Here is a 17,459-nt window from a genome sequence, read left to right as displayed (position 1 = left end):
TTAGGCTGCTGTGAGAATCAGATGAGACGACACGCTTCAGTGGGTTTTGTAAACTCTTGAGGGATTATTATTTCATGATTGGAGGAAGAGGAGACAGCATTTGGTGACAAAGTTGTAAGGGTAGATGTCAGGGAGGGTGGGAGAATGCAGCAGGTGCTACTGGGGAGACTCAGCAGTCAGTGGTGACGGTGGCTGAGAGCTCCTGGATGCGCCAGGCACTGCAAGCCTTGCACAAGATGTGCCCATCCAGCGGGTAACAGCCCTGACACTCACCCTCGGAAGAGAGCAGCAGCCCACACTCCTGTTGAGACAGAAGCAACAGCTTTCTATCAGGCCTGGATCCCTGGGTTCTACCATATCCAGCACCCCAGACTCCAAGAACCCCCGCTTCCCCTTGCCCAGGCCCCCTGACCTCGCACTTATAACAGCCAACGTGAAAACTGCGATCCAGAGCAACGATTCGTACGGTCTCCTCCTGACCTGGCTCAGGCATGATGGCCCCACCACATACTGAGCATCGTGGGGCAAACTTCCTGGGTCAGGAGGGAACCAAGGAGGCTGTCAAGCCCCGGGGTTGGAGCCCAGAGAAGGTAGGATACACGAGGGAACGGGAGAGACCAGGGGTATGGTCTTAGATCTTAGAAAAGAGGGTGATGTTAACAAGAAAGAGACCAGGCCAGGGGTGGGAGACCAGTGCTGGGGCATGAAGGACAAATGGGGAAGATGGGGAAGGTCAGACATCTGAGACAAAGGTGGGAGACCCAGCCTGACCTGTGGAAGTCCTCAATGCAGTGGATCTGGCTGGTGGCATCCACTGTGAAAGGGATGCCATCGAGGCCACGGTGGCACACCACACAGGTAAAGCAGCTAGGGTGGTAGGCCTTCCCCATCGCCCGTAGGATCCGGTCCAGGATGGGTTGGGAGCATGTGGAGCACTTCTCCAGGGTGGCCTAACAGGAAGGAGGGTAGGAAGTTTGGGGCTGGGGAGGCCCGCTGGCCCACCCATCTGTTTATGTAGCCCCTTGCAAGGGATTCATTGAAAAGTGGCCTTGAACAGATCTGCGTAGAAGTCCTAGCACAGCAGCCTCCCAGATAAGTGACTTAGTCTCAGCTTCAGTTTCCTTCGGTAGTCATAGGTGCTCCACAGGGGTGGCGGTGTGGGAATTTAACACATTCCCTTAACTCTAAAATAAATGTCTGGCATTTGTAAGGGACCATTGTCCTTTCCCTCCAGCAGCCAGTATTTAGCGACTTTTATAATTCCTCCCTTCTTATGTGTCAGTTTAGCGCCCCCCCCTTTGAGCTCTGTACCTTTTATGGGGCTCGGGCATATGGTCCCCACCTTAGATGGAAGCCTCCTGCCTCCTGCTGTTGACACCCCCAGCCCACCTACTCACCACGTAGCAGCTCTCACAGTACGCCCTCCTCTCCACAGCATAGAAATGCTGGCCCCGAAGCTGGGCCCGGCACGTAGAACACACAAAGCAGCCGACGTGAAAGACACGGTCCAGGGCCACAACCCCAGCCCCATCCCCAACCACATCTTCTCCACAGCCGCCACACCGCCCTGGGGACAAGGAAGGACAAGGTGAGTCAGTACAGAAGAGAAAGGTAGATTCTCTGGCCCTCTGACTCTCCAGCCCCCTTCCCACCTCGGGTCAGCTCACCAAAGTACTCCCCTGTGGGAGGGTGGTTCATGTCGTGCACCAGCTTCTTGGTCAGCCTCTCAAGCTCCTCTTCAGGAGGCTGGCTCAGGGGGACCTGAGAGGAGGGAATCAGGGGTTCAGCCCTACCTCTAGCTCTCTGTGCTGTCAAACTTCCTGAAGGTGACCAGGCAATTCCACCCAGAAGTCTCATCTGAGAAGGTCTCAGCGCCGGGCCCAGGGGCACCCCTCCAGGAGCCAGTGAACAGCGCTAGCCCTGCCCGCTTATATTTTCTGACCAGCACAGCGCACCAACCCAACAGGCCTCTGACAACAAGGGCATTAGACACCACCCCCGCCCACCCAATCAGTATCCAGTTGTCTGTGAGGACCCCAAATCCCAGTTACCCGGGACTTACCTGGGGTCCGTACCTGCCACCTCGTCCTCCTCCTCCGGCCTCCTCTTTACCCCCTGGACCTGGCTCACGGTGGCTCCTATAGCCAGCCCCCCACACTTCACCTCGGCCTGGGAGAGGAAAGTGGGGGCCCGGGAGGGCCCCGGAGGCCTGAGAGGCCCCCCGCCTTGGGGGGCCACAGCCTCTCACCGGTTGTGCCACCTTCACTTGCACGGGGAAGGCAGGACCGGCGGGGGTGCTGGCTGTAGCATAGGAGGCCGGAGTGGGACCCCCATAGGAGGACGCAGAGAGCTGTTGGGGAGGAATCGGAACACCCCCTCCATTCGGCTTCAGGGAACCTGAGCCCGTGCGGTAGGCATGGGGCTGAGGGGGCTCATAAGCCTGGGGAGAAACACAGACCGGGAGTGAGCAGACCCATTCCAGGACGCACACCTGTGGAAGCCCCCGTTTGTGTGGCCCCAAGATAACCACTGGTCTTTGACAAGGGCTCATCCTCAAGAGGTAGACAACCTGGTGGGCTCTGGTGGGCCAGCTTCTTCCACGCTCCTGTGTGTATCACTCACACAGAGAGGGCTGGGCTAGACTGAGAATCTAGAGAAGGGATCAAACTAGGGAGTGGGGAGGAGGGCAGGAGACAAGGAGCAGGGGAGGGACAGGGCAGGCCAGTGGGTCACCTGCCGGTCTGACCGCCGTGGGGCATGACCACGACCTCCATCCAGTTCAGCCAGCATGCTGGTCAGCGAATCTATTTCAGCATCCAGACTTCCTGGGCGCAAGGCCCCCCTGTCTTGGGGGAGCCCCTGGGGATGAAGCAAAAGCCGGGAGAATTCAAATCACCTGTCCCGGGTGCCCACACCTCCCGCCCCCCACCCCCCAATTCCGGTTTCTCACCTGTGAGCGCTGGGGTGCTCCATGGCACCCCACCCAGGCTAGCCCCCGATCATCCGGTCCCCCCGGGGCCTGGTAACACTGCTCAGATGGGAGGGGGCAAAAATTGACCCTGGGGTGGGGCTGAAGTGCTGGGGTGAGGGAAGAGAGAGCCAAGGTGGGGATGGGGAAAGAGAGGAGGGTGACACTTCTGGAGGCCGCGCTTTAGGGTCCCTCATCTCCCCTCCCCCCCACACCTGGGGTCCAAGAAGGGAGCGGGAGGAGCAGGAACGGCAGGAAGCCGGAAGAGCTTCAGGGAAGGGGTGGCAGGGACAGGCAGGAGGCAGAAGGCAGAGGTGAGCGAGGAACGGCCAGTGGCCTCCTCAGCGGCGCTGGAGCTGCTTTACCTGCTCCGTGGGCTGGCGGCGGCCCCGGGACACCTCGGGAGAGTGCTCTTCCCAGAGGGGCTCTGGCAGGCTCCAGCTGCTTTGGGGGGAGCCAGGTGGGCCCCGACATGGCCTGGAACAGGGGACTCCAGACAGCGATCGGCCCCCGTGTAGTCCCAAGCCTCTGGTCTTGACCCCTTCTTCCGTCCCACACCTCGTTTGGGACTCCAGGAAAGAAACTTTTTCTGGCTTTTTTTTTTCCCCTTCCTCCCCAATTTTGGGGACAGCCACGCCCCCGGTGACGTCACCGCATTCCTGGGGGAGGGTCACGTGGCCCCCTAGGCCCTAAACCGCCGTCCCTCCCCCAGTCAGCCCCCTCCTGCCGAGCAGGGAGGACTTTCCATGGCAGTCTCCGGTTCTACCAGTGCCCCCAGGCTGGCGCCCCAAGTCTTGCACGTGGCCACCTCGCTGCTGGGACGCTCCAGCGCTGCTCTTTCCCACACTCCCCCATACAGATCTCTCCCTCTTCCGTCCCACCTACGAACCCCCCCCCCGCCCCCTCCCCCACCCCACCCCCCGCAGCAGTATTCGGCCAGCCCATAGTGTTTTGGTCTTTTATTCACGTTCAGCGGTTAGAAAAATAAAACAACAAAAACATCACAACCTCAGCGGTCTGTGAATCTGTTGGGCAAAGGGAAACTGAGGTAGCCTAGAGTCCAAGCAGAGACCCAGCCTCCATCAAGGCACCGGTGAAGGAAGGAGGCCAGTGGGGAAGACTGCTGGCTTCCTCCCCCAGCGTGGCAGGGACGGGACGCCCCAGCCCAGGATCCCCTAATACTTCCCCTGGGAAGCTCCCATGTGTGGAGCAGGCCGGAAGGCTGCCCTTCCCCTTCACATCCACTAACCAAGGCGGGTCGCTGGACCTGCGCACTCTGCTTCAGGACCCGGGCATCAGAGATCAGTGCAAGTGACCGGGGTGACGCCATGAATGAGCAGTGTGGGGCCCAGGTCACGGGTCAGAATCTCCAGCAGCGCCAGGTAGCGAGTGTACCGGGCAGGATCAGCTGGCGGCCGAGGCAGGTACAGGAAAGTGAGGGCCGTGGCAGGCCCGCCCTCGCCATCCCCACCCTCAGGCCCACCGGGCCCTTCTCCTCTGCTGCGCCCCTGCTGGGCCCGAACCAGGGCGTTGGCGCTGCCTGCCAGGGCCTCTGCCTCGGCATCTCCCCGCCTGCCATTCACAAAGTCCCCTTCCTCCTCCTCCCCAGGCTCCCCAGACCCAGCCCCCTCGCCCCACACCACCTCCTGTACTTCAGCCCTGATTCTCAGCTGGCTCAGCAGTGCCCGCAGCCGCCCCTCGGCCGCCCCGGGGGCCTCTCGAGGCCCCAGGCACAAGAAGATCCGGAGCCGGGCACTGTGCCAAGCAGGCACCATGCCCAAGATGGTTGCCATCTGCAGTAGGAAAAGGCCGCACACGTCCACATAGCCGGGCCCCCCCCGGGGCCGCAGCAGGTTGAGGGGCCACACATCCACGTGATGCGGCTGGGAGGTGCCCCCAGACCCCCGGCTCAGCCGCTCAGGGGGCAGGGCCCCACAGGCCCGGGCCAGAACCACATTCTTGTTCATCTTGAGGGCGTCTGCCACCGTGGCCACATAGTCCTGGGGACTGAGAGCCCGGGGGCTTCCGGGAGCCCGGGGTGGAGGGAACAGGGTGCTCAGGGCTGGGGACCCACCCTCCTGGGTGCCATCAGCAGCCTCGGAGAAAGCAGGGTCTGTCAGGAAGTGGTCCTGGGGTGCAGCATCATCGTAGAAACCCAGGACCAACGTGTTGGGCTTCATGCCACCTGGGGGCAGAGAGGAGGAGGTGGGAAGGAACCAACAGGAATCAGATTCACGGGCTGAGTTTACACCACGCTAATGCGCGCCCACTCGTACACGCCGGCAGCACCACACGTCAGCCATCAGGCATGGCATTCGCCTCGTGCTTGGGCTCTCCAGGCAACACTATGCACGTTTGCATAACGACTTTTCCTTTTCCCAAACGCTCTTGCATGCGTTTATTTGTTGCACCTCCGTGACTAATCTCCCCACTTAAGTGGGCAAAGTTCGCCTTAGGATTCTTCTAACTAACGAGCACTTCCGGTACTCGGCAGTAGGAGGCCTCCACTGCAAGCTTCTAGCTAGCAGCACACCTTTTTCATGATGGGAGATGACAGTCTGAGTCTACTGGGCAGACCACACCGCCCTGAGTAGTCAGTAGTCAAGTTCGTGGGCTCCATCCCCAGGGAAACAGCACCTCAGACTCTGCTGGGGGGTGATGAGAACTGGCCCGATCTGTTTCTACTACTACTGCAAAGCCCTAATGGTGGTGAGTCCAAAGCAAGATCCCTGGACAAAAAACAGCTACCATCTGCGCACTAACGAAGGGCCAGGGCCCGCTGAAAGCACTTTGTGTTTTAACTCGTGAAGCAACACCAGGAGGTAGGGGCCATTTACTCACCCCTCTCACAGGTAAGCAACCTGAGGCACAGAGCGGTGAAGTCACTTGCCCCAAGGCTCACAGCAGGTGGATACCGGGTCCACAGGCAAACACAAGGCACCCAGCAGCAGAGGCCACCCTCTAAGTCTCTGAACCCGTGTGTGAAGTGAATACAGTGCCCCAGGTTCCTGCTGACAGCTCCTGATTTTTCCATTTTTGAACCAATGTGAAACTGGATAATCTCCCCCCATCCCCCCCACCCCCGCCCTTCAACAGGGCTGAGTTTACAGAAAACTTCTGAGATCTTGTCTAAGGCTTTTTCTCATGAAACAAATGGGTGGCTCAAAATCCACCAGTAAATCAAGTTCTGCATGTCAGGAGGACTTAACTATTTCGAGGAAATCCTTCTCCTTCATTGCAATCGCTCTCCTCAGGATAAATTTCGTAAAAGTAGTGGTCTCCTGGCACAGGTTCCCCCACAAAATGTGGGGCTGAGGAGAGACCAGACTCTCAGATGCTCCAGGGACTGTCTCATAATGCTTGCCAACAGCCCCCAAACGCTTGAACTTTAGCCAGATCTAAACGGAGAATGGAGCGTGTGCCCAGAGAGGGGGCTGACACCCCCTAGGATTGAGAAAGAAGGAGGCAGTTCAGCCCAGATTTGGAGGAAGCCGGGGCGTAAGGCTGAAGGCCTTCGCACTAAGGCAGAGTAACAAGGCAGAGACTCTTCCACTGGCTCGGGAAGCTTCAGCCCCACTCACCCTCTGCATCCTCTGTGGTCTCCGGAGGCCATGTCACACCAGCCCTTCCTTCTCCACCCCTTCTAAGGCCCAGCTGAGTATACCATCTTGTCACTAGCCGCATCAGCGCATAGCGGTCTTGAAGTGGGATGATTAGAAACCATCTGCCCTAGATTTGATGGAGCAGCCCCCTTGCCTCAAGTAATTCTCCCATTGTCCCCAGGAACACAGCATGCTCTTCAGAGCTTGTACCCCAACTTTTGGGTCAGAAAAAAAGAAATGTCAGTGGCACCCATCACCAGCCCTTAAGCATCTCCTCCAGGACCTTCTCACACACCATCCGGTATCTTTGAGTTGAGCCCCACGTCTTATCTGCACTAGACTGTGAGTCTGCAGTCTGTGGTTTACTCTGGGGGATGGTAGCAGAGATTAAAAGGGGCCACAGAGGGGGCCGAGGGGACCCGGGGAGAAGTAGCTCACCAAGGCCGGAGATCCGCAACAGATGCTGAGCTCCCTGGCGCACAGAGGGCGAGAGGGTGAGGTCCACGAAGGCCTTCACTTGGGCTCTGTCCACCAGGCTGAGCCATGCCCCGTACTGGGGCTGCACAGGGTCCGAGGGCAGGCAGTCTGCAGAGAAGGGAGGTAGTAGATGTGGGCCAAACCCATGTACCTTCTCCTCAAATCCAAATCCCAAATGGGCCAAAGAAAACAGTCTGGGCAGGGCTCGGGCTGGTTGGAAGGGTCGTCAGGGAAGAAGCATGAGGCCTCTGAACCCAAAGACCATGAAGAATGTCTGAAACGTGAGGGAGGAAGAGGCTGGGAAGGGAATAGAGGGCCACTCACCAAGGTCTCCCAGGGTGACGTGGCCCAGGACATAGAGGCCCCCCTTCTTGAGCTGGTTGGCCAACCGCAGCAGAGGCAGGGCGCCCCGGGGGTTCCCCACCAGTAGCAGCAGCTGGGGCCGCCAGAACTTCACGTGGTCCTTCCGGACATCCAGCCGGAGCAGGTATTTACGTACCTGGGACCAGGGGTGAGGTGCGGAGAGGAAGGGCTCAAGAGGGCAGCCCCCACTCACCACCTCTCGGACAGAACCCCGATTCCGGCCACGGCAGAAGGAGGCCTACTTGGAGCGGGATGGGGATCCCAGAGTGCCTCCCCCCTCCCTACCCTCCTCCAAGCCCCCCAACCTGGTGGAAAAGCAAGGCCTGGCTGACGTAGCCCCAGCTACTGGGGCCTCCTCGAGCAGTGAGCAGGGCGGAAAGAAGGCCCATGAGAAGCAGTGAGCCGCCGGCGGCCCCGGGGCTGATGAGGAACATCATGAGCAGACAGGAGGCCACCCCCAGCAAGCAGGTGTGCCAGGAGAACAGGCTGAAGGTGGGGCTGGGGTGGGGGAGAGAAGGAAGGGCACTCAGGGCCTGCCATGGCCTCCATCTCCAACCTGGGTCCCCTGGACTGAGCCCTTCCCACGCCTCCCCCCTGGTCTCTGAGGACACAGGCCACTGCTCCACTCACCGGAAGTTAGGGGCCGAGGCCCACTCCAGGCTCAGACAGGACAGGTCCACCGCAGCATAGGCCACCAAGTAGAAGACGGTGACCACAGCGGCCAGCGTGTTCAGCTTCCCAGCCAAGAGCACCAGCTACACAAGGACCGAGAGGCTGGGCATGCACGCACCCCCCCACCAAATGCCAATGCATCCTGCCTTTTCGTTCACTCTCCCAGCCCAAGCCCAAGCCCCTCCTGGTCCTGGGAACAGAACCAGAAGGAGCCCAGGGGAAGGGGAAGGACAGCCGGAAAGAAGGCTTACCTGCACTAGGCCCCAAGAATAGAGCACAGCCCCCCAGGGGTTCCCTGTTCGGGACACGACCTTGGCCGGCGCCAAGATCACTCCTGTGCAAACAGAAACACCGTGGCGGACACATCAGCCCAGGGCCAAGCGGAGAGAGAGACAGACACGGGAGGGTGTGCTCAGAGCCGGGCGAGGAGCAGGGGGCGGCGCACCAAAGAGGTCATCTTGAGCCAGAGCGTGGAGGATGCGGGAGGCCCCGATGAGGGAGCTCATGGAGGCCGAGAGCGATGTGGCGTAGATACCAATCAGCACCAGTGGGGGCCACAGGCTGATGGCGCGAAAGAACCCATAGTCCTCCTGCAGCAAGGTCCTGGCGGGAGGGAAAGGAGGATGCAGATAACACAGGTGCATCTAGGGCCTCCGTGAGCAAAGTGCTCTGACTCTTCGTGAGGTCAAGAACTGGGTATTCCTGGGGATTCTCAACTGACCCAGGCTCAAAGGCCATTGTAATACATCATGTGTGCCCGGAGGGGAAAGACATGGTATTCACTGGTTGATCTTTGGGCTGCTTTGGATTTAATCACATGGTGGACATTCCCAACGGTGTATGCACAAGAAACCAAATATTTATGGAAATACGCATTGAGAAGCAGCTATCCCCCATCCCCCAAAACCAAGTGCTTACAACAGTCCCAGGGACACAGCAAACTCTGGCTACAGGCTGGCTACCACCAATTACCCGGCTGTCCCCATCAGCGGCGGCCGCTCCTTCTCTCTCCCAGAGGGAGAAACAGTCTCCGTTTTCCCTGCACCCCAACAATGGGGGTACCTGCCCCCCCTCGGCCTGTGCTTCCCTTGGTGATCCAAGGGTGGCAACCTTGTTCTGCGGCCCCATTCCACCCCCCTCAAGGGCCAGGCCAGCCCCCTCCCCAGGCACCTGTCACAGGTGAAGCTGGAGAGGAAGAAAAGCAGGGTGTAGATGAAGAAGGTGTAGGCGACAGCGACAATGGTGCCCAGGGGAATGGCCCGGCTGGGGTCCTTCAGCTCCCCTGGAGGGAGAGGGGCAGAAGGGGAGACATCAGCCATCTACCATCCCTTACATTCCTGAGCCCTCAGCGCTCCCACCAGGGCACGGGGTGGCAGCCCTACACCCCCAGGGGGCAGCAGGCAGGGACCCTCACCTGACATGTTGGCCCCCGCCATGATGCCCGTGCAGCCATTAAAAAGGACAGCAAAGACACTGGCGAAGTTCATCATGGCCCCCGTGGTATAGTCCTTGGAGTAGCCAGCTGAGAGATGGTTCCCAGGGAGGGGAAGGCGTCAGTACCCCTCATAGGGACCCAGGCATGTTGGCCCCGCCACCTTCTCCTCACATGTCACAAACAGCCCACCCCAAGACCCCAGCCCTGACCCATCACAGCTCCTGGCTCAGCTGGCCTCATCACTCCCCCCCACTCTCCTCACTCCTCCCTCTACACCTTTGTCGTTGCCCCTTCCTGAGACACCGTCCCTCTCGCTCCTACCTGAATTCCCCAATACACCTCGGGCCACCTCCCAGCTCTCCCTGCTCGCCCCCAGACCTCCTCCCAACTCCTCTCCTGATTCCCATCTATTTGAACCACTTTGGTTTTATTGTGCTGTTTAATTGTTTCCTGAATGCACATTTTATCTTTCCAACTAAAAAAAGTTCCTCTAAGGCAGGAACTGTCTCGTGGTCACTCTCACGCCCCACTGGGCCAAGCATACTAGACAGATCCTGAATAATCTGCGCTGTTCTGAGATCTGCCCTCCTGCCCCTGATTCTCTCTGGCATCTGTTCTCATCCAGGGCTTCCAAGGGCCTGCCTCCCCCCACATGCTTGCTCCTTGTCCTGAGAACCGTCACCCCTGTACCCAGCTCACCACCCAAGTTGGCCTTCAGGGTGCTGCTGTTGAAGCCAGTGAAGTGGCCAACCTGGGGCGGCAGGGAGGAGCCATTGGGGCCAGGCCGAGGGGTCAAGGGGATGCTCCTGGGTCCCACAGCCACAAAGCTGACCAGCACAGAGGCCAGGGATCCAGAGACCAGCAGGAATGTGAGGAAGGAGGCTCGGGCATAGAGGCCAGCCCCCAGTGTGCAGACCCCACCCACAAGGCCCAGCAGCAGGGAGCCATAGAGCAGGTTCCAGCCGTAGCCCTGGGGCAGGACCTGAAGCCCACTGGACCTTGCGGAGTCTACAAAGAGGAAGGAACAGGGTTAGAAGACAAGACTCCCCAGGAGAGATCCCACCCATGAATCAAAGCAGGAACAGACCCCCTCTTTGGCCCACCTCCCTACTCAACTGTACCCCAGACACTATCTTTCCCACCTCCCTACTCAACTGTACCCCAGCATCTTACCCCTCCCTGGTAGATACCACCAATCTTGCTCTGTTGAATTTAGGGGTATTAGCCTGGCCTCTCCAACTAGATGGTAAGCTGCCTGTGGGCCAGGACAATCTCTCAGATGTCTAAGGCTGGGAACATAGTAGGAGCTCAAGAAAGCCAAACTAATAGACCACTTTGCCCCTCTTCTAGAGAGGCCTCTCACCCTCGTGATCCCCGAATCCCAGACCCCGCAAACCCACAGAGCTCCCTGGCACACAGACCAGCCCCGAAGACATCTAGCACGGCCTCCACCAGCCCCAGCAGGGAGACAGCACAGCCACAGACGTTAGCCAGGTAGAACATGAGGCCGATGCTGCCCCCAACCTCAGGCCCCAGGGTACGGCTGATCATGACTAAAAGTGGAAGCAGGGGGTGAGTGTTAAGGGAAAAGAAAGTGAAATGGAGCAGGAGGAAGGGTCCGGGCACAAAGCACACTGCAGCCCTGTCTCCCGGCACACACTGGGATTGTCCCCAGCGTTAATCTGTCCAGAGCGGTCACACCCAAGCCACGTGGCTTTGCAGTGCGCCACTAATACTCTTGAACTCCGGTTTCCTCATCTGGAAAATGAACTATCTAATTGACAAGACTGTTGGGGGAACCAAAAGGACGGCTGGGAAGACACCTGATAGACTGGAGAGTAGCAGTAAGATACGTGGAAAGGCCATGTTGGTCACCTTCCCCATATCAGCCCACCTGCTGAACATTCATTAGAACCTGCCTCCCTCTCGCCCTGCCCTTGCCCCTCCTCCTCCCTACAAGACAGAAGAGCCCAGACCCCAGTCCATCAACATTGGAGGATACAGTAGGCTCCACCCCCCCGCACAGCTCCGTTGGTGGCGATGGCACAGACAGAGAGGACGGTGAGCGCCAGGATGAAGTAGGCAACCAGGAGCATGGCCAAAGCCTGCAGCAGCCCAGCATGGCCCACCACGAACCCTGGGACAGGAGTGGCAAAGCAGGTCAGAAGGTGGCTCATGCGTCCCCACACCACACTGGTCATCAGTTACCTCCAGGGCAGAGCTCAACACAGGGCCATGGGGAGCCCTCTCCCCAAGCCTCCCATCCATCTACTTCTCCCGGGACCCTTCCCCAAACTCTTCCCAGTCCTACCCCTCCCCCACCCCCCCTGCACCCCAGAGCAAGCCCCACCACCCCACTTACCAATTCTCAAAAAGACAACTATACTGAACATGGACAGGACCGTGGGCACCACCACACCCAGGAAGGTGGAGAGCTTCCGGGCAGATGCCCCTCCAGGACCCCCGGCCCCATTGGCAGAGAAGGCAACCCCCTCATCTCCCAGGAGCCGGTAGGCCAGCAGAGGAGAATTCTCGCTGGCCATGGTGGAGAGCAGACAGAAGATGCCACCAATGGGTTATGAGGCCTGCAAAAGACAGTGTTACTTAATGGAAAGCAGCTCCATGGAGCCCCTCAAAAACACCTCTAACCGAACACCTGGAAACCTCCCCAAAAGGAAGAGCTTCAAGAAACACACACACACACACACACACACACTCACTCACTCACCAGCAACTCAGAGTTCCTGGGGAGCAGACTGGTCCTTGCCACTTCCCTGGGCAATGGCAGACTCCACACCCTCAGCATTTGGGTACCAAGTCCCCTCCCAGCTCCTGGGGGCCACCCTTCCCCCAAATCCGGAAGACTAGGGATGGCAATTGTTCTGGGAAGAGGCAAAGATACTCTCCCTTTTCAACTAACTAGCACTATAAGAGGAAACAAATCCCCCAAAAGGGAAGTGAGTTACCGGCAGGAAGCCCTCCTCACCCCCTCCTCCGAAGTCCTGAGCTGTCCCCATCCTAACTCCCCCAAGCAATCACCTCACCTAAGGCAAAGAGAAATCTCCAAATCTCCCATTGCCCCGCCCTCCATCAATCCTCTCCTTCCCATTTCAAACGAGCTCCTCTCCCCCCAGCCTCACCAGATTCCTCCCACCCACACAAGGCGCCCTCCAAACTCGACCAACCCAAACACACCCCTCGACTACCAAAACAAAGACACAGGCCAGCAACACAAGGTGGGTCTTCCTCCCCGCCCCGACACCGGTTCCTGCCCACTTTCTCCCGGGGCCGGTTGGAGGGGGCCGAGATCCGCGGCTCCCGGGCCAGGCGCATCCCCACAGCCCGAGTGTGGCGGGGCGCTCACTCACCCGCCCGGAGGACGCAGCCGCCCGGGGGAGGGGGGATCCCCGAGAGCCGGAGGGGTCGGCTACGGGCCGAGGGGGCGCGGGTGCCGGAAAAGCCAGCTGCAGCTACCGGGATGCCAGGCCCGGAGCCCGCCCCCCCCCCCCAGCCCGCGCGCCCCATTGGTCCCGGCGCCCAGCCCCGCCCCGTGGGCGCGCCCCCGGGGAAGCCCTCCCCCCTCGGGCTCCGGGGGCCGGCGCTGCTCCCGCTCCACGCGCGCCTGGGATACTGCCCTGGGTCGCCCCTCAGGGATGCGTCTCCGGCAAGGTGTAGGCCACGGCCCCTAAAGCTGCCCATCACCCCCGTGCAAACAGGCACCCTTTATGCGGGCGGGAGCCCACTCCGAGCTCGCGGAAACGCCCGGAGGCTCCACCACGGAAAGGGGCGTGCGGCGACGGCGGAAGACAGCTGCAGGTGGGCGGGGATGTGACACCTGGCCCAGGTGCGTCGCCGGGAATGCGGGGCCGCGTCGCTCGGCGCCTTCCGGAGTCCTATTCCTCCGGCCTCTCGAATCCCTGGAATGTCTCTGGATACGGGCCTCAGCCCTCACCCCCGCGGAGACCCGCCCCTCACGCCTGGTCCATCCCAACCTGCTGCGCTCTCCGCGTCCGCCATCGGAGGGAGCCATCGGCCGCTGGTCCGGGAGAGCCCTGGCTGCGCCGGCCACCGTCGGTCCGCAAGGTCCTCCTGCCGCCTTCCAGCCTCCCTGCAAGGTGTCGTCCCCTCTAACAGACATGACAGGACTTGTGAACCTCCGGGAGATGGGACCTCCTCCCCTCCTCACTCTTTACAGTTACCATCAACAGTAGCACCACCTGGTAACGTTTCCTCATCTATAAAACAGGGATTAAATAGAGCCCTGCCTGCACGAGGTTGCTGCGAGAGGGTTGGATGAACTGACCGACACTCGAAAACAATGCCGAAATGTTCAGTAAGTTATTTGCACGTCGTGCTACGTTATATATGCATAAGCACTCTGTGAGGTAAGTACTTCTTAGGGAAGCTGAAGCTGGGAGAGCTTTCGTAATCACTTGCTAAACTTTGACATAGTCCTTTGTGGCTCAGGAAATGAACAGTGCTTTTAGGGTCACTGGCTTTTGGCTATAGATTCTCTGCAACATGTTCCTAGGAGAGGAACGGGCTTAAAGCAGCCCAAAGGTTGGCTTTGCCAGGGAGAGGTCTCATGAGCAACTGAACTGTGGCATCTTCAGTGGTCATCGCTGCTAACCATAACAGAGTTTGGCTCGTGGGTCTCTCCAGCACCATCCTGTTGCAATTTTTGATGATTTCAATATCCGTACTGATGAGACTTCCAATATCCGGGCGTGGCAGTTGCTTGAACACAGATCTGCATAGATCTCACGCTCCACGTGGCTGTGCCCAGATGTTGTCCTTGCCAGTAAATAACTGCAGGCCCTCCTTCTTTCCATTCACCTTTTCTGGTATGCCTCCTAAGGGGGGGGGGGGAATTAATCTGACACTTGTTAAAATGGTAAGGAAGACTTTATTCAGGACCATTCCAGTAGGTGTCAGAACTGTCACAATAGGGGAGAGAGTTGGGGCTCTACAGCAAAGGCAGCTGGGCATTTCTAGCCAACAAGCAGAACGAGGGAGTCACTGACTCCCCTATCTCATTCCCACAGATATACAAATATGCTTTTTTTCCCCGTCTTGTCTTAAAAGGAAAAAAAAATCTTTTTTGAATACACTGTACTCCCCCATTATCGCTCCATTTCTTTGTTGTTCTATATAGCAAAACTCCTTAAACAAGTTGTCTATACTAGCTGTTTCCAATCCCTCCTCACATTTATTATTTTTTTAATTTTTTTTTATTGTTGAGAGAGAGAGAGAGCAGGGGAGGGGCAGAGAGAGAGGGGCAGAGGATCCAAAGTGAGCTCTGCACTGACAGCAGAGCCTGATGTGGGGCTTGAACTCACGAGCCGAGCCATGAGATCATGACCTGAGCCAAAGTCGGACACTTAGCCCTAAGCCACCCAGGCTCCCTCCTCACATTTTTTTCTTTTAATGTTTTTTTAATATTTATTTATTTTTGAGAGAGAGAGAGAGAGCAGGGGAGGGGCAGAGAGAGAGGGAGACACAGAATCCGAAGCAGCTCCAGGCTCTGAGCTGTCAGCACAGAGCTTGACATGGGCTCCAACCCACAAACTGAGAGATCCTGACCTCAGCCAAAGTGGGAAGCCCAACCTACCCAGCCACCCAGGCGCCCCTAGTGGATTTAAAAAGAAATGTGAAGATGGGATGCCTGGGTGGCTGGGTAGGTTGGACATGCGACTTTGGCTCAGGTCAGGATCTCTCAGTTTGTGGGGTTGAGCCCTGCGTCCAGCTCTGTGCTGCCAGCTCAGAGCCTAGAGCCTGCTTCGGATTCTGTGTTTCCCTCTCTCTCTGCCCCTCCCCTGCTCGTGCTCTGTCTCTCTCTCTCTCAAAAATAAACATTAAATATAAATAAATAGATAATAAAAGTAATAAAATAATAACAACAAACCCACTAAATTTAGGCTTTTGCCCCTCAGCAAAAACAAAACTGCCCATCAAGTCACCTGTGACTTCCACTCTGTCAATCCAAGGGTTGCTGCTTAGTCCTCGTTTTACTAAACCATCATCAGTTGACATGCAGGCATACCTCGTTTTATTGCCCCTCGCTTTATTGCACCTCACAGATACTGCATTTTTTTTGTACATTGAAGGTTTGTGGCAGCCCTACATGGAGCCAGTCTTTTGGCACCATTTTTCCAATAGTATTTGCTCACTTCATGCCTGTCACATTTCGGTAATTCTCGCAGTATTTCAAACTTCTTCATTATTTTTATATTTGTTAGGGTGATCTGTGGTCAGTGGTTGCAACTCACTGAAAGCTCAGATGGTCAGCAGTTTTAAACAATGAAGTCTTTTTTAATTGGGGTGTGTACATGGATTTTAGACATAATGGTGTTTCACACTTAATAGATTACAGTGCAGTGTACCCGTGGCTTTTATGAGCACTGGGGACCAAACAATTCATTTGACAGGCTTTCTTGTGATATTCACTTTAATTGCAGTGGTCCAGAACCAAACCTGTACTATCTCTGAGGTATGTCTGCATTTGATTACCATCTTCTCCTCCACCACTTTCCTCTTCTTCTAGGAGACCACACTCACGCATTTCCTCCTGCTCGGTCTCTTTGGCTTCCTCCTCTCTTATCTTAACTCTGGAGCATTCCTAGATGTTGGAGGCACAGCCACAAGGCACTGTGGACTGGAGGCTCCACCAAAGACCAGAAGCTCGGTCCTCAGACTTCTTTTCACCATTTACACTCACTCCCTCAGTGACCACTTCTAGTCTCAATGTCTTTTTTTTTTTTTTTTAATTTTTTTTTCAATATTTATTTATTTTTGGGACAGAGAGAGACAGAGCATGAACAGGGGAGGGGCAGAGAGAGAGGGAGACACAGAATCGGAAACAGGCTCCAGGCTCTGAGCCATCAGCCCAGAGCCCGACGCGGGGCTCGAACTCACGGACCGCGAGATGGTGACCTGGCTGAAGTCGGACGCTTAACTGACTGCGCCACCCAGGCTCCCCTAGTCTCAATGTCTTAAATACCATCTCTATGATGGTGTAGCAAGGGTGTATCTCCAGCCCAGATCTGAGCTCCACACTGTATGTCCAACAACACACTGACATCTCCACTTGGACTTCAAACAGGCAGCTCAAACTCTGTATATTCCAAAATCAAACGCCTAAACTTCCTCCCACAACCTACTCCTGTTATGGTCTTCCCACCTTTCCATTTGCTTAGGTAAGAAACCTTGGGGTTATGCCTTCTCTCACATCCCACATCCAACCCATCAGCAATTCCTTTTGCCCCTACTTTTAAAATACTACCAGTGTCCAACCACATGTTATCACTCTACTCCAAGCCACCATCATCTCTTAACCTGCATTATGGCAACACCCCCCCCTAACTGGTTTCCTGTTTCTGCCCTTGTTCCTGCAGTCTATTCTCAAAAGAGCAGTTAGAAGGATGCTGTTAAGGGGGCACCTGGGAAGCTCAGTCAGTAGAATGCACGACTCAATCTCCGGGTTGTAAGTTTGAGTCCCACGTTGGGTGTGGAAATTACTTAAAAATAAAATCTTTGGGGCGCTCGGTTAAGCGTCCGACTTCAGCCAGGTCACGATCTCGCGGTCGGGGAGTTCGAGCCCCGCGTCAGGCTCTGGGCTGACGGCTCAGAGCCTGGAGCCTGTTTCCGATTCTGTGTCTCCCTCTCTCTCTGCCCCTCCCCCGTTCATGCTCTGTCTCTCTCTGTCCCCAAAATAAATAAACGTTGAAAAAAAAATTAAAAAAATAAAAAATAAAAAATAAAATCTTTTTTTTTTTTTTTTTTTTTTTTTTTTTTTTTAAGGATGCTATTAAAGCAAGAATCAGTTCGTGATGCTTCTGTTTTCAAAACTCTCCAATAGGGGCGCCTGGGTGGCGCAGTCGGTTGAGCGTCCGACTTCAGCCAGGTCACGATCTCGCGGTCCGTGAGTTCGAGCCCTGCGTCG

The 17,459-nt window shown here is 57.0% G+C and overlaps 3 protein-coding genes across 6 annotated transcripts in view; 1 reads left to right on the top strand and 2 right to left on the bottom strand.

Annotated features, from left to right (window-relative positions):
• Window positions 1–40: 40 nt before the first annotated feature.
• On the bottom strand, window positions 41–3,753 carry TRIP6 (thyroid hormone receptor interactor 6). 2 transcript variants are annotated; one of them, XM_025923349.2, is made up of 9 exons: window positions 3,334–3,746; window positions 2,951–3,078; window positions 2,734–2,859; window positions 2,063–2,440; window positions 1,668–1,761; window positions 1,398–1,567; window positions 772–950; window positions 413–533; window positions 41–301 (listed from the first exon to the last, which is right to left on the bottom strand). In XM_025923349.2, exons 1-9 carry the CDS (start codon window positions 3,440–3,442, stop codon window positions 170–172), a joined length of 1,437 nt encoding a protein of 478 aa, XP_025779134.1. In that variant the 5' UTR covers window positions 3,443–3,746; the 3' UTR covers window positions 41–169. The 2 variants fall into 2 exon arrangements, with proteins under 2 accessions (XP_025779134.1, XP_086548170.1); XM_086692044.1 differs by lacking the exon at window positions 413–533 and having other exon boundaries at window positions 3,334–3,753.
• Window positions 3,754–3,912: 159 nt separating this feature from the next.
• On the bottom strand, window positions 3,913–13,013 carry SLC12A9 (solute carrier family 12 member 9). 3 transcript variants are annotated; one of them, XM_086692923.1, is made up of 15 exons: window positions 12,886–13,013; window positions 12,246–12,399; window positions 11,880–12,102; window positions 11,520–11,654; window positions 10,939–11,070; window positions 10,217–10,525; window positions 9,497–9,604; window positions 9,253–9,364; window positions 8,528–8,685; window positions 8,334–8,416; window positions 8,041–8,165; window positions 7,716–7,908; window positions 7,372–7,546; window positions 7,009–7,155; window positions 3,913–5,153 (listed from the first exon to the last, which is right to left on the bottom strand). In XM_086692923.1, exons 3-15 carry the CDS (start codon window positions 12,058–12,060, stop codon window positions 4,264–4,266), a joined length of 2,748 nt encoding a protein of 915 aa, XP_086549049.1. In that variant the 5' UTR covers window positions 12,061–12,102; window positions 12,246–12,399; window positions 12,886–13,013; the 3' UTR covers window positions 3,913–4,263. The 3 variants fall into 3 exon arrangements, with proteins under 3 accessions (XP_086549049.1, XP_025779058.1, XP_086549050.1); XM_025923273.2 differs by lacking the exon at window positions 12,246–12,399; XM_086692924.1 differs by lacking the exons at window positions 10,939–11,070; window positions 11,520–11,654; window positions 12,246–12,399.
• A 103-nt stretch (window positions 13,014–13,116) lies between these two features.
• The window catches only part of EPHB4 (EPH receptor B4), a 31,057-nt gene continuing 26,714 nt past the window's right edge, over window positions 13,117–17,459 (top strand). Inside the window, exon 1 of the mRNA XM_086691888.1 lies at window positions 13,117–13,850. Within this exon, the coding sequence (XP_086548014.1) occupies window positions 13,844–13,850 (7 nt within the window). The 5' untranslated portion in view covers window positions 13,117–13,843. The remainder of the gene's footprint in view (window positions 13,851–17,459) is intronic.

This window comes from Puma concolor, chromosome E3, assembly GCF_028749965.1.
Source record: "Puma concolor isolate L17-30 chromosome E3, mPumCon1.1.hap2, whole genome shotgun sequence".
NCBI lineage: Eukaryota > Metazoa > Chordata > Mammalia > Carnivora > Felidae > Puma > Puma concolor.
The sequence above is the reverse complement of the archived record's forward strand: the minus strand, read 5'-3'. Positions and strand labels throughout refer to the sequence as shown.